Consider the following 27291-nt stretch of genomic DNA (forward strand, 5'->3'; position numbering starts at 1 on the left):
TCTGATATAGTAGCCGTAAGCCATATGTGGCTATTTAATTTCTGTTTGTTGTTGTTTTTTTTTTTTCTTTGAGACAGAGTCTTGCTCTGTCACCCAGGCTAGAGTGCAGTGGTGTGATCTTGGCTCACTGCAAGCTCCGCCTCCTGGGTTCACGCCATTCTCCTGCCTCAGCCTCCCAAGCAGCTTGGGACTACAAGCGCCCGCCACTACGCCTGGCTAATTTTTTCGTATTTTCTTTTAGTAAAGACGGGGTTTCACCGTGTTAGCCAGGATGGTCTCGATCTCCTGACCTTGTGATCTGCCTGCCTCAGCCTCCCAAAGTGCTGGAACTACAGGCATAGGCCACCGTGCCCGGCCTAAATTAATTTTAAATTGATTTAAACATCAAAAATTTAGTTCTTCAATTGCTCTCTAGCCACATTTCAAGTGCTCAACAGCCACTGTGGCTAGTGGCAACTGAGCTGGACAGTACAGATACAGAACATTTCAATCACTGTAGAAAGTTCTACTGGAACTTCAATATTTAAAACAGTAATTTAATTCAGGGAATTTATTACATAAAGTGGTAGAAGAGCTGAGAGGCCAAACAGGGTTGTACAGCAATCCACAAATTCGCAACAGGAAGCCATTACCATCCCTAAGACTGAAGGACGAAGTACAAAGTCCAATACCAAAGGTCACCTGGCAAAGACCAGGAGCGCAGTATGTGTCTCAGGTAGAAGTAGGAAGACAAGGATGAGAAGTAGCCCCTGCTGAATATATACCATGATGTTAAAAAAACAAAATAAAACAAAAAAGCAGAAAGAAATACCTAGACTTCTCTCTTCTTTCTGCCCTCCAATCTCCTCCCCAGTACCTCCATGGCTGAACCCATACAAAAGCCAGATGGTAAAGGAGCCTGGGAAATGCAGCCTACAGGGGTCAGACCAGTGTTGAAAAGGACAGAGCCAAGAAAGAGGAAGAAAGAAGTCTGGGGTCAAACAAGCTAAGAACTGGTATGGGTACTCCTCCTGCTGTGTTCTCACATGGCAAGAGGGACAGGGGAGCTCTCCAGAGTCTCTTTCATAAAGGTACTAATCCCCCCTTCATGATCTAAATCACCTTCCAAAGGTCCCACCTCCAAATACCATCACATTGGAGAATAGGCTTAAAATTCACATTAGCATATGAATTTTGAGGGGATAGAAACATTCAGTCTATAGAAGGTATAAATAGAAAATTTAGGAAAAAACAAACAAAAATGGCCAACATTTGAAAAAGATCCAACCTCACCAGTACTTAAATATAAATTAGAACAATTAATATGAAAACAAGATTAAATTAGCAATAATTAATCATTTGCATACTTAGTGCTGATCAAGGGCATAGCCAAAACAGATACATTCCTAGGGAGAGAATTTTCAAAATATTTTCAAAGAAGGTGGGACAATTTTGTAATTTGCATCAACAATTTTAAAAATAATTTACACTTCTAGACCTACTAAGTGCATTTCCAGGGATAAATCCAAAGTCCAGAAAATCTAAAACATGAAAAATATTTTAGAAACAACAGATGTTCATTGCAGCTTTATATGTTAATATTGAAAAAAAATGGAAGCAACTCCAATGTCCACCAGTAGGTCACTAGGTAAGTAAACTAAGGTATGTCTATCTCCTTATTCAGAAATAACCCTTGCTGAGTACTTCTTTGCTAGCCACAACGATAGGTGCTGGAAATATAAAAAAGAATAAGCAGTAGTAATAGAGACTAATTTGTAACCATTTAAATAATGCTTATGAAAGATTGCAATAGGCCGGGCGCGGTGGCTCAAGCCTGTAATCCCAGCACTTTGGGAGGCCGAGACGGGCGGATCACAAGGTCAGGAGATCGAGACCATCCTGGCTAACACAGTGAAACCCCGTCTCTACTAAAAATACAAAAACTAAAACTAGCCGGGCGAGGTAGCGGGCTCCTGTAGTCCCAGCTACTCGGGAGGCTGAGGCAGGAGAATGGCGTAAACCCGAGAGGCGGAGCTTGCAGTGAGCTGAGATCCGGCCACAGCACTCCAGTCCGGGCGACAGAGAGAGACTCCGCCTCAAAAAAAAAAAAAAAAAAAAAAAAAAAGAAAGATTGCAATAAAATAAGGACATATTTTTGATAAGCCCAGTGAACAAAGGTGAATCTAAAAATGAATAAACTGGCTGAGTGTAGTGGCTCATGCCTGTAATTCCAGCACTTTGGGAGGCTAAGGCAGGTGGATCACTTGAAGTCAGGAGTTCAGGACCAGCCTGGCCAACATGAACAGTGAAACCCCATCTCTACCAAAAAAAAAAAAAAAAAAAAAAAAAAAAAAAAAATTAGCCAGGCATGGTGGTGTGCGCCTGTCCACCTGGTGTCCCAACAGAGACTGAGGTGGGAGAATCACTTGAACTCAGGAGGCAGAGGTTGCAGTGAGCCGAGATCATGCCACTGCACTCCAGCCTGGGTGACAGAGTGAGACCACATCCCAAAAAAAATAAAAATAAAAATAAAAATGAATAAATTTATGTAAGACAAAATACGCTAACAGATTAATAACAGTGGTTGCCTCTGAATGGTAAGTTTATAAGTTTAATTTTTCTTCCTTCTTTATATTTTGCTGAACTTCCAAAATTTTCTAAATAAATAAGATTTGCATTGTCCTTCAGAGCTATTAATCTAAATGTTTAAGAATTGTAAACCTGCCACAATAGTGCTAGTTTACCTGTTGCAATAGTAAACCGCATTATTGGAATCCAGTTCTATTGCCTGTGTGTAACAATCCACTGCAGCAGCATAATTTTCTTCTTTCATGTGGTTATTGCCTAAAATAAAGTAACCAGTACGTACAGTAAGTATAATATACATTAAAAACATAAACTCTGACAGATATATTTTAATCATGGAAACTATAATTATATGAAAGTCCGCCTCATGATTTTTCATTCACACTGGAGGTAAGTTTTATATTGTACTACAGAGTTGATATTATTTAGCTTTCATTGTGTTTGAATCATTTTAACAATGCAAAGTCTTTTAAAAAATTAATGTTTATATACCTTAAAAATCCAGACTTAAAAGAGTAAATGCAACAATTATGACTATCTCACGGCAAAAGTGAATCTCTTCTCACCTTCCTTATCTTCATCTCTCTCCTCCCTTTTAGAGCTGCCCCAGCCCGTTCCAGATGCAACACCCTCCCTAATCACCATCTCAATCTGGACCTGGTCTTCCACTCTTTCCCTGTTAAAACACACATCTGCTGATAATCAAGTTCTCAGAACCCTGCTGAGGATAAGCTGATAAAACTAATCATGCTATCATGATAGTGGCCGATAATATTTTTATGTGCTATCCCCTCCAGAGTTAGATTATTTTTAAAAGGGGATTTGAGGAGATTAATTTCTAGAAAGAGAATTTCAGATACCATGGCTAGCCTGCAAAGTACTGATTTTCAGGAAGGGCATCTACAGATACATCTGGCAGTAATTTAGCTAAGTTAATAACTGGTCAGCAAAATAAGAGATTTCCCATGGCTATTTTTTGTATACCATTAAATGAAAAAGTAGTGTCCACTGCACTTAAAAGAATCAATGTTCAAAATATGTCTGGGCGTGGTGGTTCATGCCTGTAATCCCAACACTTTGGGAAGTGAAGGTGGGAGGATAACTTGAGGCCAGGAGTTCGAGACCAGCCTGGGCAATATAGTGGGACCCCAGCCCCCCCATCTTAACAAAAAGAATGATTAAAAAAATTAGCCAGGCGCCGTGGTGCACGCCTGTAGTCCCAGCTTCTTGGAGGCTGAGGCAGGAATATCACATGAACTTAGGAGGCTGAAGCTGCAGTGAGCCGTGATTGTGCCACTGCATTCCAATCTAGGTGACAGAGTGAAACCTTGTCTTAAAAAAAAAGAAAAAGAGGCCGGGCGCGGTGGCTCAAGCCTGTAATCCCAGCACTTTGGGAGGCCAAGACGGGTGGATCACGAGGTCAGGAGATAGAGACCATCCTGGCTAACACGGTGAAACCCTGTCTCTACTAAAAAATACAAAAAAACTAGCCGGGTGCGGTGGTGGGCACCTGTAGTCCCAGCTACTCGGGAGGCGGAGGCAGGAGAATGGCGTAAACCCGGGGGCGGAGTTTGCAGTGAGCTGAGATCGGGCCACCGCACTCCAGCCTGGGCGACAGAGTGAAACTCCGTCTCAAAAAAAAAAAAAAGAAAGAAAAAGAAAATATTACAAACAATGGAGATTAGGAGGAAGGATTTACATCTCAAAGGCATCTGTGATTCTTTCCAGTTTTCTTAAACCAGAAACTCTCACATTAGCCTTGTTCTTAATAGATCATTAGCTGCTTCACAGGAAGAGTGGGGCATACATTTGCAAGGAAAACAAACAGAATACTCAAGTTACAGTAAACTAGGAGTCAAAAATGAATATAAAGGGTGACTGCTAACGAGCACATGGTTTTTGTTTGGGGGGTTATAAAAATGTTCTGTAGGCCGGGTATGATGGCTCATCCTTGTAATCGCAGCACTTTGGGAGGGCAAGGCGGGCGTATGGCTTGAGCCCAGGAATTAGAAACTAGCCTGGGCAACATGGTGAAACCCCATCTCTACAAAAAAAAAAAAAACTAGCCAGGGTGGTGGTGTGTGCCTGTAGTCCCAGCTACTCGGGAGGCTTAAGTGGGAGGATTGCTTGAGCCCACGAGACTGAGGCTGCAGTGGTCTATGGTCATACCACTGCACTCCATCCACCCTGGTCGAAAGAGGAGACCCTGTCTCAAGAAAAAAAAAAAAATTTCTATAATTGATTATGGTAATGGCTGCACAACTCCGAGAATATACTAGAAACTAATGCATTGTACCCTTTAAAGAAATAAACTGTATGATATATGAATTATATCGCAACAAGTATCTTTTAGAGTTAAAAAAATTAATTTGGATCTTCCCCAAAACAGAAATCAATAGAAAGCCTCTAAGGAAACTGAGAGGATAACATCATTTTTTATGAAGAAACAAAAAGTTTACATTAGCAAAGTTTGATTTCCATGTCAAACGTTTTAATTTTCTGGGTTATTGAGACTTTGATGTTGCTGTTGGGCTGTTTGTCTTGATGGCATTTTATGATTACATTTAAAGCTGTATTGTATGTCTTTTCCTGTGTCACCTCAAAGGTGTAGATACCATAATGTATATATACATACCAGAAATATTATGCACATGTATACTATAAGTTAATGACAAAAGGCTTAACACATTTAACATATAAAATATTTAACATATAACTATTTAACATATAAAATATTTAACATATAAAAATTCAGGGTTGGGCGCAGTGGCTCACATCTGTAATCCCGGCACTTTGGGAGGCCAAGGTGAGTGGATCACCTGAGGTCAGGAGTTTGAGACCAGCCTGGCCAACATAGTGAAACCCCATCTTTACTAAAAATACAAAAATTAGCCAGGCATGGTGCCACATGCCTGTAGTCCCAGCTACTCGGGAGGCTGAGGTAGGAGAATCACTGGAACCTGGGAGGCAGAGGTTGCAGAAAGCCAAGATCGCGCCACTGCACTCCAGCCTGAGCAACAGAGCACGAATCCATCTCAAAAAAAAAAAAAAAAAAAAAAAAACTAAGTAGCAAAAAGAAATACTGACAAAAATATCAAAGACAGTGTTATTTAGGATTACAAAATTATCTGTCTAGGTAAGTAAGACATGCTCAAACAGTGTCATGTAACACTACACAGCCATTAAAAACAGTGATATAGGCCAGGCATGGTGGCTCAAGCCTGTAATCCCAGCACTTTGGGAGGCCAAGGCGGGTGGATCACCTCAGGTCAGGAGTTCAAGACCAGCCTGGCCAACATAATGAAACACCATCTCTACTAAAAATACAAAAAAATTCACCAGGGGTGGTGGCACATGCCTGTAATACCAGCTACTCAGGAGGCTGAGGCAGGAGAATTGCATGAACCCAGGAGGCAGAGGGTGCAGTGAGCCGAGATCCTGCCACTGCACTCCAGCCTAGGCAGCAGAGAGAGACTCCGTCTCAAAAAAAAAAACAAAAACCAAAACCATAGTGATACAGGTATATATTTACAGACCTAGAGAAATGACCATGCCCAAGGAATAGGAACAGTATAATTGTTTCATATCCACCTTTTTAGATACCAGGTGATTGTATGTGTATGTGTGTGTATATATATATAAATATATATATACTTTTTTTTTTTTTTTTTTTTGAGACAGAGTCTCTCTGTTGCCAGGCTGGAGTGCAGTGGCATGATCTCGGCTCACTACAACCTCCTCCCGCTGGGTTCAAGCAATTCTCCCGCCTCATCCTCCCCAAGTAGCTGGGATTACAGGCACGCACCACCACGCCCAGCTAATTTTTGTATTTTTAATAGAGATGGGGTTTCACCGTGTTGGCCAGATGGTCTTGATCTCCTGACCTCATGATCCACCTGCCTCAGCCTCCCAAAGTGCTGGGATTACTGTGAGCCACCATGTCCGGCCATGATATATATTTTTTTAACTCAACTGCCTTCTTCAAGCTATGAAATAAAGAAAAGGCTAGAAAATGTTTCTGAACATAGCATATTCCCTAATAACTCCCTGTCTATATATAGAACAGAGAATTTATTGGCTGTCACTCACTGCTAAAGATAAGGACTGTACCCTACAGCTTTGTAATACAAATCTTGCAGGCCTGACCCGACTCTCGTCTATAGCTTAACATAGTTGACATAATGGAAAAATTGAACACAAATCCTCAACAGTGACTTATTTATCAAAACCAAGAATGCTTCAATAGCCAACTAGTATAAAATTTAATCATGTAGTAATCAAAAGTGCTAGCTAATAAATAAGTACCGTGTGCCTACCTTAACAAATTTCAAAGAACTCAAAAACACTAAACATATGAAAGTTAAAATAATGCTGAAAACTATTTTCCTCTTTTTAAGTATAAAGAATTTGAGATCTTACAGTAAAAGTAGCAAAAACAGTCAGAAGCAATTCGCCCTTAAGTTATTTGTTCTGCAACTTCTACTCACAACAGATCTGCTTCTCTTGAAGCAAGCTATAACTGTACTGTCCACAAGCCATTCTGTACTTCCAGGCTTCTCACCCATCACATTCACTTCTGTTTTGTAAATGCCATGTGCACTCATGACAATCTAGTCTTGGTGGTGTAAATCAGAACTATATCAATTGACAGTAATTTCCTCCACAGGTTCAGAAAGCTTTACTAAGTCATTTTTGTATGAAATATTCACCTTCATCTTTTAATTGGTCAGCTTTTCCCACATCTTCAGGCACTGAGTTTGAAAGGGGCAGAACGTCATTCTGAAATTAAATAAAAATCAATGTACTTCCCTTTAGCTACATAAAGAATCATCCTAGCGTACTATAAAATAATAATAAATTACCCACATTTTAAATCATCTGTAACTCCACATCATGAAATCAAATTCCTAAATAATAGTATTAACAAAAAATAGGGGAAAAGTCCTCTCATATATTTTTTATTAGAAATATGAATATGTGTGACTGGGCCCGGTGGCTCATGCCTTAATCCCAGCACTTTGGGAGGTCAAGGTGGACGGACAGCTGGAGCTCAGGAGTTCGAGACCAGCCTGGGCAATATGGTGAAACCTCATCTCTACAGAAAACACAAAAATTAACCAGGTGTGGTGGCATGTGCCTGTAGTCCCAGCTACTTGGGAGGCTAAGGTAGGAGGATGGCTTGAGCCCAGGAGGCAGAGGTTGCAGTGAGCTGAGATCATGGCACTGTACTCCAGCCTGGGCAACAGAGCCAGATCCGTCTCAAAAAAAAAAAAGAAAAAGAATATGAAGAATTTGTGAATCAAACTTTTAAAAAATGTGCATTTCCCATACCTGGCAATCCTACTTCATAAACAAAACAATGGCATTAGTATGTAAAGAACAGGAATAGAAATATGATCAAGGGATTGTTTATATTGGTGAAAATTTTGGAACAAAATGTCTAATATCCTATCTAAGATATACCCTACAAAGTCAAAATCAGTCTACAAAAAATCATTTATAATATATTATATAAATATGTTCACACACACATTAAAAACAGCCTGGAAAGATGTGTATCAGAATTAAAATTTTAACTTCCATCTTTCCATATTGTCCAATATTTTTTTCTTTTCTTTTTGAGATGGAGTCTTGCTCTGTTGCCAGGCTGGAGTGCAGTGGCATGATCTCGGCTCACTGCAACTTCTACCTCCCAGGTCCAAGCAATTCTCCTGCCTCTGCCACCCAAGTAGCTGGGACTACAGGTGCATGTCACCATGCCCTGCTAATTTTTGTGTTTTTAGTAAAGACAGGGTTTCATCACGTTGGCAAGGATGGTCTAGATCTCTTGACCTCGTGATCCACCTACCTCAGCCTCCCAAAGTGCTGGGATTACAGGCATGAGCCACCACACCTGGCCCCAACTTTTTAAAAACAATGAACATATATTAATTTTACTACAAGATAAGAAAACACTGCCAGGCGCAGTGACACACAAAAATTAGCCAGGCGAGGTGGCAGGCACCTGTAGTCCCAGCTACTCAGAAGGCTGAGGCAGGAGAATGGTGTGAACCCAGGAGGTGGAGTTTGCAGTGAGCCGAGATGGCACCACTGCACTCCAGCCTGGGCAACAGAGCAAGACTCCTTCTCAAAAAAAAGAAAAGAAAAGAAAAGAAAACACTATAAAATCCCTGCCTTTAGTACCTACTATCATTCCAACACCAATTTTCCATTAATAAGGTTCAAACTACAGGTGTTTATGAAAACCAAATGTTAAGATTTAGAAAAATCTTGAGTGGCATGGGGAACACAGTATGTTTTTTCATTTTTGAAAGATCTTTTTAAAATTGTATTGCTTTTAAACTTGACTCTGAAGTTCATAAATCAGTCTATCATTTTTTTAAAGAAGCATAATTTGTAGCCATTGACCTATGTAATATACATACATACATACAGTTGTTGTTGTTGTTGTTTGTTTGTTTTTGCAACAGGGTCTCACTCTGTCACCCAGGCTGGAGTATGGTGGTGTGACCATGGCTAACTGCAACCTCAACCTCCAGGGCTCAAGTGATCCTCCCACCGCGGCCTCCAGAGTAGCTAGGACTACAGGTGTGTGCCACTACACTTGAGTAATTTTTAAATTTTTTATAGAGATAGGGTCTCCCTCTGTTGCTCAGGCTGGTCTCAAACTCCTAGCTTAAGCAATTCTCCCATGTTGGCCTCCCAAAGTGTTGGGATTATAGGCATGAGCCACCATGCCCAGCCCTATGTATTGTAGTCTATATTCATCATTACCTTTGTCTTGATTAGAGTTTCCACAAAATTGATAGCTCTAACATCAGAAATATATTTTGCAAATTAGACATAAATATTCACAAGTAAAAAAATCACTGACAAATATATGGGTCTTGTCCTTATTTTTTAAAAAATCATTAACTACTAATCAGTTTTCCTAAGCATAAAATACTTGAATAAAAATATAGAAACAAAATGAGAACCTTCCTAAGTAGAGGTCACTACTTAAAACTGACTGTAGTTACTCAGGATCTAAACATAATTCAAAGACACATTACCATCCTACAGTACGCCAAGTACTTTGGCTTTAGCGTCCCTTGTATTTTAAATTTTCCAATAAGCCTAGGCACTTTATACACAGGAAAAAGTGATTTGGGGGTCAGAAAAATAGCATATTAAAAAATAGATTATAATCTCTTCTGTCTTCCCAATCCTTCTAAATTATTTGCCAAAATTGCCACTGTTTTATAGTTTGAAAACTAATTGTCATATTCATTGCATAAATTTGAGCAGTTCACCATGGGAGGGCAAGAGCTAGCTACTTTAAATAAAGGGAATGAATCCACTTGGTATATAAACAAAATTGGGGGAAAAAATAGAAAAGCAGTATCCTAAAGATAAAATGACCAATATAACAATCAAGTACACTTGGTGAGACAAATAATTTCTTTAATTACAACAATCTTGATGCTATTTCAAGTGAATTTTACACTTTCTCTGCCATACTCTGTCAACAAACATATATAGAATGAAGCCATAGCTGTAAAATAAGACTACTAAAGAATTATGAGACCAGGCGTGGTGGCTCATGTCTGTAATCCCAGCACTTTGGGAGGCCGAGGCAGGCAGATCATGGGGTCAGGAGTTCGACAACAGCCTGGCCAAGATGGTGAAACTCCGTCTCTACTAAAAATACAAAAATTAGCCAGGGCCGGGCACGGTGGCAGGTGCCTGTAATCCCAGCTACTCGGGAGACTGAGGCAGGAGAATCACTTGAACCCGGCAGGCGGGGGTTGCAGTCAGCTGAGATCGTGCCACTGCATTCTAGCCTGGGCAACAGGGCAAGTCTCCGTCTCAAAAAAAAAATTAGCCAGGCATGGTGGCGCATGCCTGGAGTCCCAGCTACTCAGGAGGCTGGGGCAGGAGAATCGCTTGAACCTGGGAGGCAGAGGTTGCAGTGAGCTGAGATTGCGTCACTGCACTCCAGCCTGGGCGACAGAGCAAGACTCCATCTCAAAAAAAAGAAAAAAAAAAGAAATATGATACCACATATAACACAACTGCAGATATTTTCGGCAGCCAGTTTCAGTAAACTGTATTTTAACAATAGTGACCAACAAACTTCTTATAATTAAATGCAATCAGGGAGATACAGCAAAATAAAGAAAAAGCTTTATTCAAACAGAGGGTAAAAGTCAATTAGAGCTTCCTGAGAAGAAAAAAAAAAAAAAAAAAAGAAGTTCTAATATCTTCAGTATTAAGTCAATGGTGACAGTAGCTAAAGAGTGAGCAAATCTAAAACTGTCTCAAGCACAGGCCTCATATCCATAACCATATCTAGCCACTGAAACAGGGTTCCCTGAGGGGGCCACAGGCCCAGTCAATGAAAGAACCACAGCCCACCATCACCAAAGGGAAGAAAAAGGGAGTTCCCTGATGAGGAACAGAGATAAACGTTACTATCTCCTTATATCTTGTCACACAATAAGAATTCATCTGTTTGATGAATTAATGTATAAGTGCATTTTTTTTCTCCCAAGTGTAATAAAAGGGAATGATTTACTGCCAAGTTGCCATCTTCATTGCAATTCTAACAACCTCTTCTCAAGAAGTTCTAGAAACAGAGCCTAGAGGATCCAGTCAAGTATGGTATAATGTCCACTCCAGACTGAAGTGTGCAAGATATGTTTCAGCTTCACTCCAGAATTCTTCATTATATACTAAAGCTCAAGTATGGAGTTAGAAAAACAAAAGGAGCCCATGAGGCAACAAAATGTCATAAAGAAACACGTGGGGCCAGGTGTGGTGGCTCACGGCTATAATCTGAGCACTTTTTGGAGGCCAAGGCAGGATAATGGCTTGAGCTCAGGAGTTCAGGACCAGCCCAGGCAACGAAACAAACAAAGCAAGACCTTGTCGCTACTAAAAAACAAAAACAAACAAACAAAAATTAACTGGGTGTAGTGGTGTGTGCTTGTAGTCCGAGCTGCTTGTGAGTCTAAGGTGGGAGAATTGAGGACTGCTTGAGCCCAGGTGGTTGAGGCTGCAATGAGCCATGATCACACCACTAGACTCCAGGCTGGGTGACGGAGAGAGACCTGCCTCAGAAAAAAACAAAACAAAGAAACAAGGGGGAGTTCAACCCACACGTGGGAGCCCTAAACTCACTAACCTTAGCATTTTTCAGTCTTATGGTCTGTTTCCTGAAAAGGCCAGAAACCTAAGACCATGTATAAATAGTCCCCAGGAACAGGGATCAGCAAACTTGGATTTCAGTCTTAGTTTTGCCCAGTGACCCTTAACCTTTCCCTGTTTTAAAGAGCCCCATCAATGGGCAAATTTGATGACTTCTGCTTCAGAAACGATGATTCAATTCCAGATGAATCTGTTTCCACAGGGCTGCTTCCTAGACATTAAAACTTTTTAAAGCTGTATTCCACGTTTTAGGGAAACATCAATTCAGATGCTGGAAATCAAAAAATAGATTCATTGAAATGACATTCAAGAAAAAAAAAATACTCAGATACTGTAAAGAACTTAAAAGTCGACTAATACATATAATTAAATATAAAAGGTGAGAAGATGAAAATAGTTATCAATATGAAAATCTAAAGCACATTAAATGAGTTACATTTTAGACACCCAATTATATCCATATAGACAGACTATTTACCTTATATACAGGATGAAGTTAATATACCTGGCCCCTCAACTATTAACAACCTATTAACATAAAATTGTAGTCATATTTATATCAGTTAATAATGAGAAAAATAATGATAACATACCTTACAGAAGGAATTGGTAAACATTTCCGTCAAAGGCTGTGAAACTGCTAGGTGTGTATCTTCTGGGCTGATCTTAAAAACTGTCTCCAAGCACTGAATTGCAACTTAAAATAAATTTTAATAGTAAAAAACAATTAGCAATTAAAAAAAAAACAAGCTTTTTTTTTCTGATAGAACTGCAATGTATGGAAATTCAGTATTTTGATCACAGAACATAAGGAAAACATTGGTTCAGCTGCAAAGAAATTTCTGTTTATAGACTAGCTATCGAAGGAAAACACACTGATTTTCCTTCTTCCTTCCTCCCCTTCCCACTCTCCCCTCCCCTTCCCTTCCTTTCTTTCTTTCTTCCTAATTTTTTTGAGAGGCAAGGTTTCGCTTTGTGGCCAGGCTGGAATGCAGTGGCACAATTATAGCTCACTGTTACCTTGACTTCCTGGGCTCAAGGGATCCCCCCGCCTCAGCTCCCTTAGTAATTGAGACTATAGGCATGAGCCACATGCTAACTGTTTAAATTTTTTTGCAGAGGCGGGGTCTTGCCACATTGCCCAGGCTGGTCTCAAACTCCTGGGCTCAAGTGATCATCCTACCTCGGCCTCCCAAAGTGCTGGGATTATAGGCATGAGCCACCACACCTGGCAACAACTTGATTTCTTATTCCTCACTTAAGGAAAAATGTTGTCTAGAATATAATTTTTCTATATATGTATTACATCATATTCTTGTTGAAGGCTACCAGAAAGAAAGAGCAAGTCATTAATAACAACAACTTAGCCAAGTGTGGTGGGTTACGCCTGTAATCCCAGCACTTTGGGAGGCCAGTGAGAGTGGATTGCCTGAACTCAGGAATTCAAGGCCAGCCTGGGCAACATGGAGAAATCCCATCTTTACCAAAAATACAAAACATTGGCCAGGCATGGTGGCGCACACCTATGGTCCCAGCTACTCGGGAGGCTGAGGTAGGAGGATTGCTTGAGCCTGGGAAGAGGAGGTTACAGTGAGCCAAGATCTCACTACTACACTCTAGCCTGGGCTGAGACCCCATCTCAAAAAAACAAAAACAAAAACAAAACAAAAAAAGTACTCTCACTACAAACCTAAAATATTCTCTTTTTTTAAAAACATGTGAGAAACCAAATTCTCCATTAATTAAAAACACTAATAGTAACAGAACATAGTCCCTAGCACATAGGAAGAAGCACTTAATATTAATCCTGGTATACTCATGTGAAGATAGATTTTAAAAATTCATTCATCCATGCAAATTTGCCAAGTGCCTACTATGTGTAAGGCACTGGTCTAAGGTGGTAGAGAAGCAGTAATAAACCTAACAGAAAAAAATCACTGTCTACATGATAAAGCTTATACTTTAATAAAGGAAGACAACATATATAAGCAAAATATAAAGCATGTTAAATGGTGATAGGGGCCTTGTCTATTTTTACTGTATGCAAAATAAATGGTTGGTATGGCTAGGGTATACAGTGGATGGAAAGACATGGTGAGGGATTATGTTTGAAGTCTGTCATTAGAGGCCAGGTTTGGTGGCTCACGTCTGTAATCCCAGCACTTTGGGAGGCTGAGGAAGGCAGATCACCCGAGGTCAGGAATTCATGACCAGCCTGGCCACCATAGTGAAACCCCATCTCCACTAAAAACATAAAAATTAGTCAGACGTGGTTGCATGCCCCTGTAATCCCAACTACTCGGGAGGCTGAGGCATGGGAATTGCTTGAACCCAGGAGGCAGTGGTTGCAGTAAGCCGAGATCACCCCACTGCACTCTAGCCTGGGCGACAGAGTGAGACTCTGTCTTCAAAAAACAAAAGAAGTGTGTGTAGATGACAAGCCACCTGAAATGGCATTTTTAAAAAGATTTAGACTTCAAGAAATGAGCAAATGGAGAGCCATTGAATAAATTAGTAAAGGAGAGTAACATAACTAAATTATGTTTAGAACTAAAAGTCTGGCAGGAACATTGAGAATGAATTAGAGAGAAAACTTGGGATTCGAGAAAATGGGAGCAGGTAGTTAATAGCGGATAGCATATATCCTGTCCTCTTTACAATTACCCTTTGAGGGGAAGGGAAGCAGATTCTCATCCTGACAGTGCTCACCTTTGGAAAGGAATTCACTCCTGGCTCAATGAGATGAGAATGTACCCAAAATGCCCAGTGTATTTCCAGACAGTGTGGAGTAGGTTCCCTTATACTTGTATGTGACTTTTAAAAGATACATTATGTATGAACTGCAGTCCTGGGGAAATTACCTCTGTCATAAAAGAAACACTATTACTTTCAGTAATCACAGAACAATTCTCCTTAGAGAGGGATTTAATAAGAAACTAAATTACCAATGATAAAAAGTCAAAGGGTCTTTTAGATACAAAATAATCTACTGTTTACCCATCCCTATTCTCTCCCTTTCTATTCCTACCAAGCCCTACTACTGTTTACCCATCCCTATTCTCTCCCTTTCTATTCCTACCAAGCCCTACTACTGTTGACCCATCCCTATTCTCTCCCTTTCTATTCCTACCAAGCAGTTGTACTTGCACTTAAAACACTGGGCCACAAGAAAATAGGCTCTCATTGCCACGAAGACTGCTATTTAAAATAATAACAGTAGTAATAATAATAATAATAATGTATGTGGCCAGGCACAGTGACTCATGTCTCTAATCCCAGCACTTTGGGAGGCCAAGGAGGGTGGATTACCTGAGGTCAGGAGCTCAAGATCAGACTGACCAACATGGTGAAACCCCGTCTCTACTAAAAATACAAAAAACAATTAGCCAGGCATGGTGGCGGGCGCCTGTAATCCCAGCTACTCGGGAGGCTGAGGCAGGAGAATCACTTAAACCTGGGAGGCGGAGGTTGTGGTGAGCTGAGATCGTGCCGTTGCACTCCAGCCTGGGCAACAGAGCAAGACTCCATCTCAAAAAAAAAAAAAAAAAAAAGTATGTATATGTATATATTTATTCTTGATAAACATCCTGTCTTTTTGATCAGATTGGTCATTTCCTATACTTTGCCATGCGGCTTGTACATGTTTCCATTATTGTACTTATCACACTGTATTATTGCACTTAAATGTTTGTCTTCCCATATTAAACAGTCTACATCTTGTTTTCCTTAAAGTCTTTTATCCCTAGCAGGGCCTACATCTTGTCTTTATTTGCCAGACCCCTTTAACAGGGTCTGGCAAAGGTAGACGCTCAATCAACTTAATCTACTGCCTTCTTTGCAGTGAAAGTCACATTTGAATTTGGAGGAAATAAAAACAATCAAATCTGTGGAAGAGAGTGTTTATCTGCCTCCCCACCAAAAAAAAATTAATTTACAGCCTTGTAAAAGATGGACAGTACCCAACCAAGCCCCTAGCAAAACACTAAATTATGGAACTTCAGAGCTAAACACTGACAGGTGAAAGTCCATGTGATAACTCTGAGGGATTTTATGCCCCATGTTCTTAAGGCAGTCCAGTCCACCTTCTTTATCTCTGCTGCCACTAACCTCACATCACAGATCTGGCACATACTAGATACAATTAAGTATCCCTAAAGGAAGTGGCTTTTTTTTTTTTTTCCTAAACGCAATTCTATTTTGATAAGTAAACCTAGTTGCCAAAATGTATAGTGTTCAACAATAACACATACTTAGAAAGGCATATGATTTAGTGAACAAAGCTAACCACAGCCTTGGAACTCAGGACTGTCTCATTATCCTTATTGATCCAGGCTGAAAAAATTAAATAACCTGGGTACAACAATTTAACTTACATTTACCTCAAGATTCTCATTTATCAAACAGAGATTATGACATTTGATCTTCCTTTTAGAAGAACCTATTCCTATTTATTCCTATTTAAAATAATAGACATTCAGGAATAAGTCACAAAATCTAAAGAAATACTATATATACTTACTGTTCCACTGTAACACCAAACAAAAATAGTCTGGTACTGATAGAGAAAGGTGAGTGAAGAATTCTATTCAGTAATACCACATCCCATCTGTATAACACTTAATTCAAAAGTTTTCACATGCTATGTACCTGCCATTCACTGATTCAGATTCTCTTCACAAATATATTGGCTGCGAGGAGGCAAGTATGTCTACCAAATAGACTTAGAAACTAAGATCCAAACCAACTAAGGCAAATGCCCAAGACCATTGGATTCAATTCAACAAATATTTATTAAGCACCTATCATGTGTCAAGCATTTTTCTAGACACTTTCAACATATCAGTGAATAAAACAGAAAAGATCCCTAACCTCTTGGGGTTTACTTCCTAGTAGGCGATGGAGAGGTGGACCATAAACAATAAACAGGTAGTAAAGGGTAAGGAGGATGGAGAGTGTGGGCAGTTGAGCAGAAAAGCAGTTGCAGGGTTTTGTTGTTGTTGTTTGTTTTTTTGAGATAGAGTCTCACTCTGTTGCCCAGGCTGGAGTGCAGTGGCGCAGTCTTGCCTCACTGTAACTTGTGCCTCCCGGGTTCAAGCTATTCTCCTGCCTCAGCCTCCTGAGTAGCTGGGATTACAGACGTGTGCCACCACGCCTGGCTAATTTTTGTATTTTTAGTAGAAATGGAGTTTCACCATGTTAGCCAGGCTGGTCTCAAACTCCCGACCTCAGGTGATCTGCCCGCCTTGGCCTCTCAAAGTGCTGGGATTACAGGTGTGAGCCACCACACCTGGCCCACAGCTGAAGGCTTAACAGAGAGTTCAAAGTAGGCATTACTGAGAAAAGAGATTTGAAAAAGACTTGAAGGAGATGGGAGTGTTACCATTATCTGTGAAGACCATTCCAGGCAGAGGAACCAGACAGATCAAAAGCCCATAGGCAAGAGGATATGGTACATTTATAAAGAGAAAGCTAATATGGCTGAAGCCAAATGAGAAAGGGGAGGAGGAGGTGAAAAATATGTCACAGAAGTCAAATTATATAGATCCTTTAAACAATGACTAAGTAACATGAGGAGTCATGTTACTTAAGTCACGTTTTGAGTAGATAAATGATAGAAACTGACATACTTTGTTCGTAAAGATCCCTGATGCCTGTGTTTGCAACAGCCAATGGAGGGGCAAGAAGAGAAGCAGAGAGACCAGTTAGAGGCTGCCACACTAAAACAACCAAGAAATAGTTAGTTCTATCCAGAGGTGATATCAGTGGAGATGATAAGAGATGTCAAACTCTAGACATATTTTGAAAGTGTAGCTGACAGAATTTATTGAATGGTTAGTTACAGAGTATTTGAGAAAGAGAAGAGTCCAGAATGATACCCAAGTTTCTGGCCTGAGCAACAGAAAAGATGAAGCTGCCATCAACAGAGATAGGGAAATTGCACATAGAACAGATTTTGGGTGGGGGAATCAGAAGTTCGGTTTTGGCAATGTTAAATTTGGGATGCCTATTAGACATGCAAGTGGAGATATCTAGTTGGTACTTGGATATATAAGAAGACCTTCAGGAGAAAGGTCTGAGCTGAGGGCATAAATTTGGGAAATAGCATATAGATATGGGGTATTTAAGGCTAAGAAGCTGAATGATATCACCAAAGAAATGGGTATCGATAATGAAGACAAGAGGATCAAGCAGCGGATCCTGGGTACGCCAGGTCAGGGAAAAGAAGAGGAACCAGCAAAGGGGACAGAAAAGAAGCAAACAATGAGATAAGAAAGCCAAGAAAGTATGAGGTATCCTGGAAACTAAATAAAATACACTGGGGGTGGGGGTGGGGGCAGTGAGGAAATGACCATCAACATTATCAATGACAGCTAATAACTCAGATGAAAGCTGAGAACTGACCATTAAATTAAACAGCACAGAAATCATTAATGACCTTGACGAGAGTGGTATAGATTGAGAGAGAGAGGCAAAGGCTTAATCAGAATGGGTTTAAGAAGAATAGAAGGAGAGGGTTTGGAGAAAGCAAGCATAGACAATTCTTTCAAATGGTTTTGCTGCAAAGGGAGACATACAATTAAGCAGTAATGGGTTGGGGGTAGTATGGTAAAATAATTATTTGCTGTTTATTTTTGCTTTTTTGAAGAAGGGAGAATAATGGTAAGTTTATATTATGATGGAAATGATCCAGTAGAGTATGAAAATTTTATAAGATAAAAAAAAATAACTAAAGTGATATCCTGGAGTAGGTGAGACAGGATGGGATCTAGTATACCAGTAGAGGGGTTCCATTTAGAAAGGAACGCAAATAGTCCACCTATGGTAATAGCTCGGCAAACAGGCAGGCAGGCCGAGTATGTGAGTGCTGTCATACCCAGCTATTTTCTTATTATTTCAGTTTTCTTGGTGGAGTAGAAAGCAAGGTAACCAACTAAAAGTGAGGACAGTGAAAGAGGTTTGAGGGTTTGAGAAGATATGAGAAAGTGTTAAAATGGTCATCTAGGAAAATAAATGGACGAATGAACTTGGAACAGAGAGTGTGATTGCCTGACAGCATTAAAGGGCTGCTTGAAGTTCAGAGCCATGAATTTCAAGTGGGACTAGTCAGCAAAGTTGTGTGTTTTGCTCCATCTATATACATGAGTGGGTGTGAGTAGGTGGGCACAGAGTAGGTGGAGAGCTGGATTTAAACAAAGTTGGGCTTTACAAGAAAGGGAAAGAGTTACGAGGGAATAACTGTAATTATCAACCATGGAATTTAAGATGAGTAACAAGAGGTGTGGGAAAAGGTGAGGGATGAACAGACTGGAGGTATTGGTTGGGTCAAAGAATAGCTGGAGTAGGGATTCTAGAGGGAGTGAGCTTGGAAGGATAGGCAATAGTAGTCAGGAAGTGAAATGTTTTGGACAGAGATTAGGGGAGGAATGCAACTCTGGTAATGATTAGGTCTAGGGAAGGCTTTCTCAATCTCTACATACTGACCTTTTGGATCAGGTAATTTCTTCTTGTGAAGGGTTGTCCTGTGCATTAGCAGCATCCATGGCCTCTACCTACTCACTAGATGCCAGTAATACTAGCCACCCCCCTCACCCAGTTGTGACAATCAGAATGTATCCAGATACTGCAAAATCACCCCCGAGTTGAGAACCACTGATCTAGAATATGATCAAGTGTTTGAGATCACTGGACGAGGTCAAGAACTGAGAGCCAGGGAACCAAAATAATCATCTATCAGTATATTGCAATTGCCAAGAACTAAATAGGAGTAGTGCTAGAGAGAGTGACAGTGAGCAGGAACCACAATTAGTCAAGGAACGAAGCAAATGTCAGTAGATGACAATTGAGGAGTAGGTGACATAATCTGATGGCAAGACAAAGCTGATGATACATCAGCCTCACAGTAGTGGTAAAGCTGGTATCAGAACTGAGGCTTCTTTCCCAGGGCTTTTAAAAATGTCTAGAAGGTGGGCAGACACCTCCACATGATTTCATGTTCAATTAAATTAGACTCACAGAGTCAAAAATAGGGGTCAGTCAAAAACAATTGGCACCCTTTCTGACTGCCATATATAACAAACAGCTGAAGGCACATATTTTTGGCTGAATACCATCCTAAAAATAGGACATAACATCTTGGTTTTTAAAAAAAAAAAACCCTCAATTTTCTTTCTGGCCCTTAAAACTTTTATGCTGCCTTTGATTAGAAAAGAAACATCTTTTCTTAAATGACTGCATTTATCTGTTTGCTACAGAGCAATCATAACTAACATTCTCCTTAGATAACCAATCAACTTTATCTTCACATAGTCTAATCATCAAGGAGAACAAAAAGACCTTAATATTAAATGGACTGATGGCAATGTTCTCCAACTGTGCATCACCTGCTCCTCTCACTGCCACCTGGAAAGACATCATCTAACCAGACTGCAAGCAGATTTAGAGCAAATGCCCAATTTTCATCTCCACCTCCTAAAAGCATATTCACAGGGAAGCGCTTGTTGAAATTATAGAAGCAGTTTCAAGATGGGAAATTTAAACTATACTATTATTTATTAAGTTCTTCCAAATGCACTCTTACTGCAATAATTAAGACTTTAGGGCTGGGAGGGCTGGCTCATGCCTGTAATTCCAGGACTTTGGGAGGCCAAGGTGAGTGGATCACTTGAGCCCAGGAGTTTGAGACCAGCCTGGGCAACATGGCTAAACCCTGCCTCTACAAAATAAAAATAAAAAAACTTAGCCAGGCATGGTAGTGTACTCCTGAAGTCCAAGCTACTTGGGAGGCTGAGGTGGGAGGATCACTTGAGCCCAGGAGGTGGAGGTTGCAGTGAGCCGAGATCGTGCCACTACACTCCAGCCTGGGTGACAGAGCCAGACAGACTCTGTCTCAAAAAATAAATAAATAAATAAATAAAAGACTTTAGGCCACAGGGACACCAGATTCACTGAACATCCACAAGCCCATCTTCCGAATTCTACCTTGTTATGGTTGTACTGAATTTAAATTTTGTAACACATAAACACGAAGAACAAAGATGGTGTCGAGGAAACACACGATGCCATCACCTACGTCCTGTTCAACTTTACAGATTACTGAAGCCAATATTAAAGTTAATGTAAAACACAGGTGAAATGCTCTCATTTCAAGTTCCAAATTAGGCACTGGTCAGATCTTACTAGTGGTATAATTATTAGACTTTTACATAGTGCTATTAAAATGACTTAGGTATTTTATATATTATTTCTAAACTGGATGCTTTCCTATTAGGAAATGCAGACAACAAGATCTTCAGAGTATTAACTAGGCTTTAAATCTCAGCTTTATCACATATCAGCTGTGTTATCTGGTTATGCTATTTGGTTTCATTTTCTTTTTCTTTTTTTTTTGAGACAGGATCTCCCTCATGGCCCAGGCTGGAGTGCAATGATGTAATCTCAGCTTACCGCAGCCTCTGCCTTCTGGGTTCAAGTCATCCTCCCGTCTCAGCCTCCCGAGTAGCTGGGACTACAGGCAAGTGCCACCACACCTGGCTACTTTTTGTATTTTTAGTAGAGACAGGGTTTTGCCATGTTGCCCAGCCTGGTCTCGAACTCCTGACCTCAAATGATCCACCAGCCTCGGCCTCCCAAAGTGCTGGGATTACAGGCATGAGCTACCAAGTCTGGCCCTAGTTTCATTTTCTCACTTGTTAAATGGGGATAATACTAACATAACAGTTGCTGTGAAGAAAACATTGCCTATAATGTGAACAGCATACTTCCGACGTATAGTATTTGTTCAATAAATGAACAATAGTCCTCTTAATTTGTTGTTAAATAAAACAAGCTTCAGAAAATGGAAATACGATAACCTTATAGTCAGGCCTCTCCTTGAAAGATCAAAGAAAATTCTGATTTTTGTTACAATAGATCATCAAGTTGGGCTTACAGCTATTTTAGTCCTCGTTTATAATTATAATATAAATGAACACAAAGAGCAGATGCATACCTTCCAAACTTTCTTGTTCATCCGAGGTGTAAGTGTCCATCTGACTTTGTTCCCGTAAGAAACGAATAACTGCATAAACCAGGTGCTTGATAGATGACATTTTAGAAGCTTAAACACTTTTCCTTGATAAGAAAAATGAAAACACTGAACTAAGTTATTCTGAAGAATCAGTCAGAAAAGTCATAAATTACAAAGATGATACGGGTTATAAACTGTATTAAAGGTAAAAACAAAACACAAAACTGTATGACCTTTCATCTTTTTTTTTTTTTTTTTTAAGAGTCAGGAGAGCACAAAGTATTGTGAAGGTAATTTATTACATATTTTCATTAATACCCAGTGGTATAAGAGTATGTTAAATCTTGGAATAAGTAAAAATGTCTTCAAAACAAGTACAGCATAAGCTTAGATTGTCACTGAGTATCTAACCATATAGAAATCCCCTAAAGGCCTCAGTACTAAGTTGAGAGGCTTTCATACTGCTGACTAAAAGCTGATCTATAACCAAGCATCTTCCTCTATCTCATGGGACCTAAAAAAAGTATTAATAATGTATACTACCTACTTTTTGTAGGTTGAGAGTTATTTGACGAGGAAACACATTCGCGAAAGGTTGTTCAACTGGTGTCGTTCTTAATAAAAATGGCATTTCTATTTAATCAGCAGACATGTCAGGAAATCGCTGCCCAAGTCGATGGATACTACAAGTCGACCGGCGCTCCCTGCAGAGGCTGTGCTCTCGTGGACAAGCTGGAAGCTCCCGGTCATGTTCATTCACATGGAATACTATCGCATCCAAACAGTGGCGCAGGGCCAGCCGGCATTCATGGCTGATTTCCACTAAATCGCATCATCCATCTGTTCCCCAGGTTCCCTAATTCAAAGCCAGGGTGTGGTACCCGCCGCTATAATGTTTATTATTTGTGTAGTTATTTTAAAGGCGATGTCAGCCTCTAGGCCACCGGGTCACAAGCAATAAATAAGGCCCCAGGGCAGAAGGTAAAAACAGAAAGGGGGGAAAAGGGGGTGCGAAGAGGGAAAGAGATGCCCAGCCTCGTCCAGGCTTCTCCCCTTCCTCTCCCCAGAGCGCATCGAGCTACCCCTCCCTCCCGTCCTCCCTCGGGCACCCCGCCTCGCCTCGGCCCTGCCCGGTGTGCAGCGAGTGCCAGTGCGGGCCTCGGTCCGGGGCGGCGGGAGGCGCACCCTCGCCAGACAGAAGCCCCCTTACCAAGCAGGAGGACGCGAGACGACGGCTGCTGGCCCGCGGGGTTCCGTAGGCCGGCCCGCCCGACCCCTAGTCCTCGGGGCTGAAGCCCGGCTCAGGATCGCAGCACTGGGCGCGGCGGTGCAAACTTCCCCGGCCCCCAGGCCGCCAACCCCAGAGCCCACCCGGCTGTGCTCTAGCTCCGGCGGCAGGGTCTGGCCTGCACCGCCCCTGGGGCGGGGCCGGACGCGCGGGCTGGGGCGGGGCACGGCGCGGGGCGGGGCTGGTAGGCGCCGGCGTGGAGCTGCCGCACGTGGGAGGGCGCTGGCCCGTTAGCCACTGTGGCCTCTGCGGCTAGGCCGGCTCGCGACTCCCGGGCGCCCAGGCGCTGTGGAGCGCCTTGTGGCGCCACGCTGAAGGACCACGCGCCCACCGCCGCCAGGCTCTCAACGCTCCCATGATCGCCCGGTGCCTTTTGGCTGTGCGAAGCCTCCGCAGGTACCTCCAGCGCGCGGGTTAACCTTGGCCGTGGGCAGGGCGGGGTCTTTCGCCGTGTGGTGCCTGGAGCCTGGAACCAACCCTTCCCGACCGCGCCTCTCCGACGCTCCTGGGACGCACCCTCCCCTCGGCTTGCAAGGTGGACCCCTGGGGCACACCTGGCGCGGCCACCTGGAGCCACCTTTCCCGCCTCCGCTCCCTCGGGAGGACGTCCATTCCCCTTTGTTTGGGACTGCCTCAGCCGCAGTCAGCGAGGCTGGTCACAGACGCGGCCCAAAATGAATGCAAATAGTTTGGATAAGAAAATCATTTCACTTTCAACCCCAATGCAGAACTGCACACCTGTCATTAAAAGTGCCGCAGCTGTGGACTCAGAACAATTTTGTTTGCTCCTTGCGCCCATTATTAGCATTCTAATCGTTTAACATCCACCCGAGATGAAACCTCTTTGGTGGTGGTGCTTATTTCCGTCCATGCTCTCTAACTTCCTTTTTTATTTTCCTCCTCCCCATAAAACAAACATTCTGCCTCTTGCCGGTGCAAATTGACCTGGCCCAAAATGGAGAAAATGATCGCTTGTACACGGCCTTGGGCAGCCTGAGCTGCTGTTTTGGATTGCTTCCTAGCCCTCTAACCACACCCCACTGCAACAGACCAGTAGCAAGATGGTGAGGGAATTAGATTCTTTGCACGAATGCGCTGGTTTTCGGAAACAATGCCGCCACCATCCCCGTTTCCAAATCTGCCCAGAACTGTAAATCCAAATGAAGATTCAACAGAAAAAAGAAAATGTGCGCTTCTTGCTAGCTGTCAACAAAACTATTTTGTAACATGTCAGCATTTAAGCTTTCTACAGTTCCCTTTTGCACATTGCCACTCCTCTGAATGGATGGAGCTTTGTGTTGCTCAGTCCGTAGAGTTAGGGAGCAGGCAGGCGACAGTGGTAATTGCAAAGAGTTAATGTGATGATTTGTGATCCTTCAGCCTGTCATTTTTTGCTAGTCTCCAGGCTGCAATCGATATAACTGTCAAATGAAGTTATACCAAGAAATGAAGATCTTCATATAATGCAGGTGTGAGAAGAGGAAATAAATCTTCATATAAGAGCAGTTCGCAAACTTTTTCTTCTCAGGGCCCCTTTACCTTTCAAAAATTACCGTGGACCTAAGAGCTTCTGTTTGTATGGTATATATGTTTATATTAACCATATTAGACATTAAAGCTGGAAAAATTGTAAGTATTTGTTAATTTACAAAACAGTGATAAGTAGGCTACATGCATAAATAATGATTTTAATGAAAAATAACTATTTTCCAAACCAACCCACCCCATCAGTGAGAAGAGTAACATTGTGGGGTTTTCTTTTTAAAATTGTGGTAAGATATAACAAAATTTACCATTTTAATAATTTTTAAGTGTACAATTTAAAGTGTGCAATTGGGAGGTACAGCCAACACCACTGTCCATCTCCAGAACTTTGTCATCATCCCAAACTGAAATCCTGTACCTATTACATAATAACTGCCCATTACTTCCTCCCCAAAGCCCTGGTTAACCATTATTTTCTCTTTATGAATTTGACTATTTCAGGTCCCTTATATAAGTGGAATTATGCAATACTTGTCCTTTTGAGTCTGGTTTATTTAGTAAGTGTTTTTAAGGTTTATTCATATTGAAGCATGTGTCAGGATTTCCTTTTTAAAACTGAATAATATTTCATTGTATGTATATATCACATTTTGTTTATCCATTTGTCTGGACATTTGGGTTGCTTCCACCTTTTGGCTACTGTGAATACTACTACTATGATCGTTAATGTGCACATGTCTGTCTGAATCCCTGCTTTTAATTCTTTGGGATACCATATGTACCTAGAAGTGAAAATTGCTGAGTCATAGGATAGTACTATGTTTAGTTTTTGAAACCATACTGTTTTTCTTCAGTGGCTGTGCCATTTTTACATTCCCATTGGCAGTACACAAGGATTCCAATTTCTCCACATCATCATCAGCGCTTATTTTCTGGTTTTAATAACAGTTATCCTAGGAGTGGCATTGTTTTGCATTTTTGCAAAACTAATGTGTGACATAATAGAAGGTAACTGGATTCTTATGTCTGCCTCTGCATTTAAGCTGCTGCACTGTTTCATTTTGGTTTAAGATGAAGAAAATGCCACCTCCCAGTCACGTGAAGTTGGAAAGAAGAATATTTTAATAGCTTTTTAAAGATAATCATGGATATTCTTTGATATCACATCAAAGTTTGACAAATGGTAGCTTTTTAAAGGTTAGTTACAAAGTGGAATCTGAAACTATATCAATGTACTTTTTTTACACTGTTACGTTAATAACCATTGGTGTACCTTACACTTTGAATGGATGTTGGATCGATGCCTGATATTTTAAACATTAAGCATAAGTCCTTCGGAAATTTTAGTGGTTCACTGTGTTATACAGTTCTTCCTAATGTTGACATATTTCATTATACAGTATGAAACAATCACTTTCCTTAATGTCTTCCCATTTCATCAGAAAAGTCTTCAAGTATTGGGAAGCTGTCAAGCTCACAGTGGCAGATAGGATTTTCCAAAATGCTGGTTTTCACTTGAAAGCTAGAATTGTATCATTGGCAACACAAACTGTCAGTTGTTTTACTTGAAGTGACAGTCTCACTTTGTTACATTTTTGACAGAATTTCTGCTACATGCTTAAGTCTGAATAACCCTGGTTTGTCTGTCAGTAGGTTTTTTTCTGGTAAAAATGGTGTTCCATGAAAAAAAGCTATTTCAGCTCACAGTTCAACCAATTGCAAAAGTGCTTTTGATTTGGGCAACCAAATCCACAGGACAACCCTTATACTCAGGTACACAGCAGAAATGGTTTGTGCGTACTTGGTCACATGTAACTCAAGGGTAGAGATTTAATAAAAATTCATGCTTTTTACCATTTCATTAAGGATATTCTAAAATGAAATTGACATTATTTTTAGCCTGAGTGCATAGCAATGAAAAATACAGCTACTAGTACAGTTTGGTGCTGTTGACTCAATTTGTCCTGAAGTACCAGCAATGTTATCCACCATTGCTTTTCACCATCAGTGCAAATGTTCACAAAGTAAAAAGGAGAAATAATGTCTTAGTATTGTTGCAAAAGATTTTTAACCTCACAGACTCCTTGAAAGGGTGTCAGGAACCCCTCCCCACACCTCTACCTTTAAGGTTTGTGGACTACATTTTGAGAGCTGTTGCTATGTTGTATTAGATTCTTTGTTTATGCATGGAAGAAAATAAATAAACTAATAGCCAAAAATTATTACCTTGTTAGAAGCTACCATAAATACATTAACTATTTTGTTATATAAGGGCATATCTCACAGTTAATCATCATATACAGTAGTCCTTAACCCAGGGCTTCTGTACTTTATCACAGAATCGACTCTGTTTCAAAATCAGTATCTTCCAAAAGAGTTCATATTAGACAACACGGAGGATCCCTGTGTTTTCCTGTTTTTCCTGTTTCCTCTGACACTTGAGAGTTCATTTTAGTGTTATGGAGTGACTAGGCTTTTGCCTAACTGACTTATAGTTTCCTTTGGGTTTTCTTGTTGTCAGAGCTGCTATACCCGCTGCCCAAGGCCAGGTGGGCAGCCAGGATCATTAATGGGGGTGTTCAGCCAATTTCTTGGGAATAAGTGGACTGAGAATCTGGAGTTTGGATTATAGTTGCTGTTCAATTCACTTTGTGACCTTAAAAAAATCACTCATTCCCTTGGACTTCTTTCAAGTTACATATGTATGAGTGCATGTATGTATGTATGTATGTTACATAGTATGTATTTTAGAGACAAG

The 27291-nt window shown here is 40.9% G+C and overlaps 2 protein-coding genes across 6 annotated transcripts in view; one reads left to right on the top strand and one right to left on the bottom strand.

Moving 5' to 3' along the window:
* The window catches only part of SGTB (small glutamine rich tetratricopeptide repeat containing beta), a 57539-nt gene extending 34360 nt beyond the window's left edge, over window positions 1-23179 (bottom strand). The window contains exons 1-6 of one of the 3 annotated variants that reach the window (XM_030927477.1): window positions 22971-23156; window positions 22308-22616; window positions 21743-21864; window positions 12348-12451; window positions 7275-7344; window positions 2724-2823 (exon numbers count right to left, since the gene is read on the bottom strand). In XM_030927477.1, coding sequence (XP_030783337.1) covers window positions 2724-2823; window positions 7275-7344; window positions 12348-12451; window positions 21743-21842 — 374 coding nt within the window. In that variant the 5' untranslated portion in view covers window positions 21843-21864; window positions 22308-22616; window positions 22971-23156. Of the gene's footprint in view, window positions 1-2723; window positions 2824-7274; window positions 7345-12347; window positions 12452-21742; window positions 21865-22307; window positions 22788-22970 lie in introns of those variants that run through there. The other 2 variants (XM_030927478.1, XM_010367710.2) reach the window with 2 other exon arrangements.
* A 51-nt stretch (window positions 23180-23230) lies between these two features.
* Window positions 23231-27291, top strand: part of NLN (neurolysin) — a 106505-nt gene continuing 102444 nt past the window's right edge. For 2 of the 3 annotated variants that reach the window (XM_010367711.2, XM_010367712.2), the window contains exon 1: window positions 23231-23444. In XM_010367711.2, coding sequence (XP_010366013.1) covers window positions 23404-23444 — 41 coding nt within the window. In that variant the 5' untranslated portion in view covers window positions 23231-23403. The remainder of the gene's footprint in view (window positions 23445-27291) is intronic. The other variant, XM_030927476.1, reaches the window with a different exon arrangement.

The sequence above is a fragment of the Rhinopithecus roxellana genome, chromosome 3 (genome assembly GCF_007565055.1).
Source record: "Rhinopithecus roxellana isolate Shanxi Qingling chromosome 3, ASM756505v1, whole genome shotgun sequence".
Classification (NCBI taxonomy): domain Eukaryota; kingdom Metazoa; phylum Chordata; class Mammalia; order Primates; family Cercopithecidae; genus Rhinopithecus; species Rhinopithecus roxellana.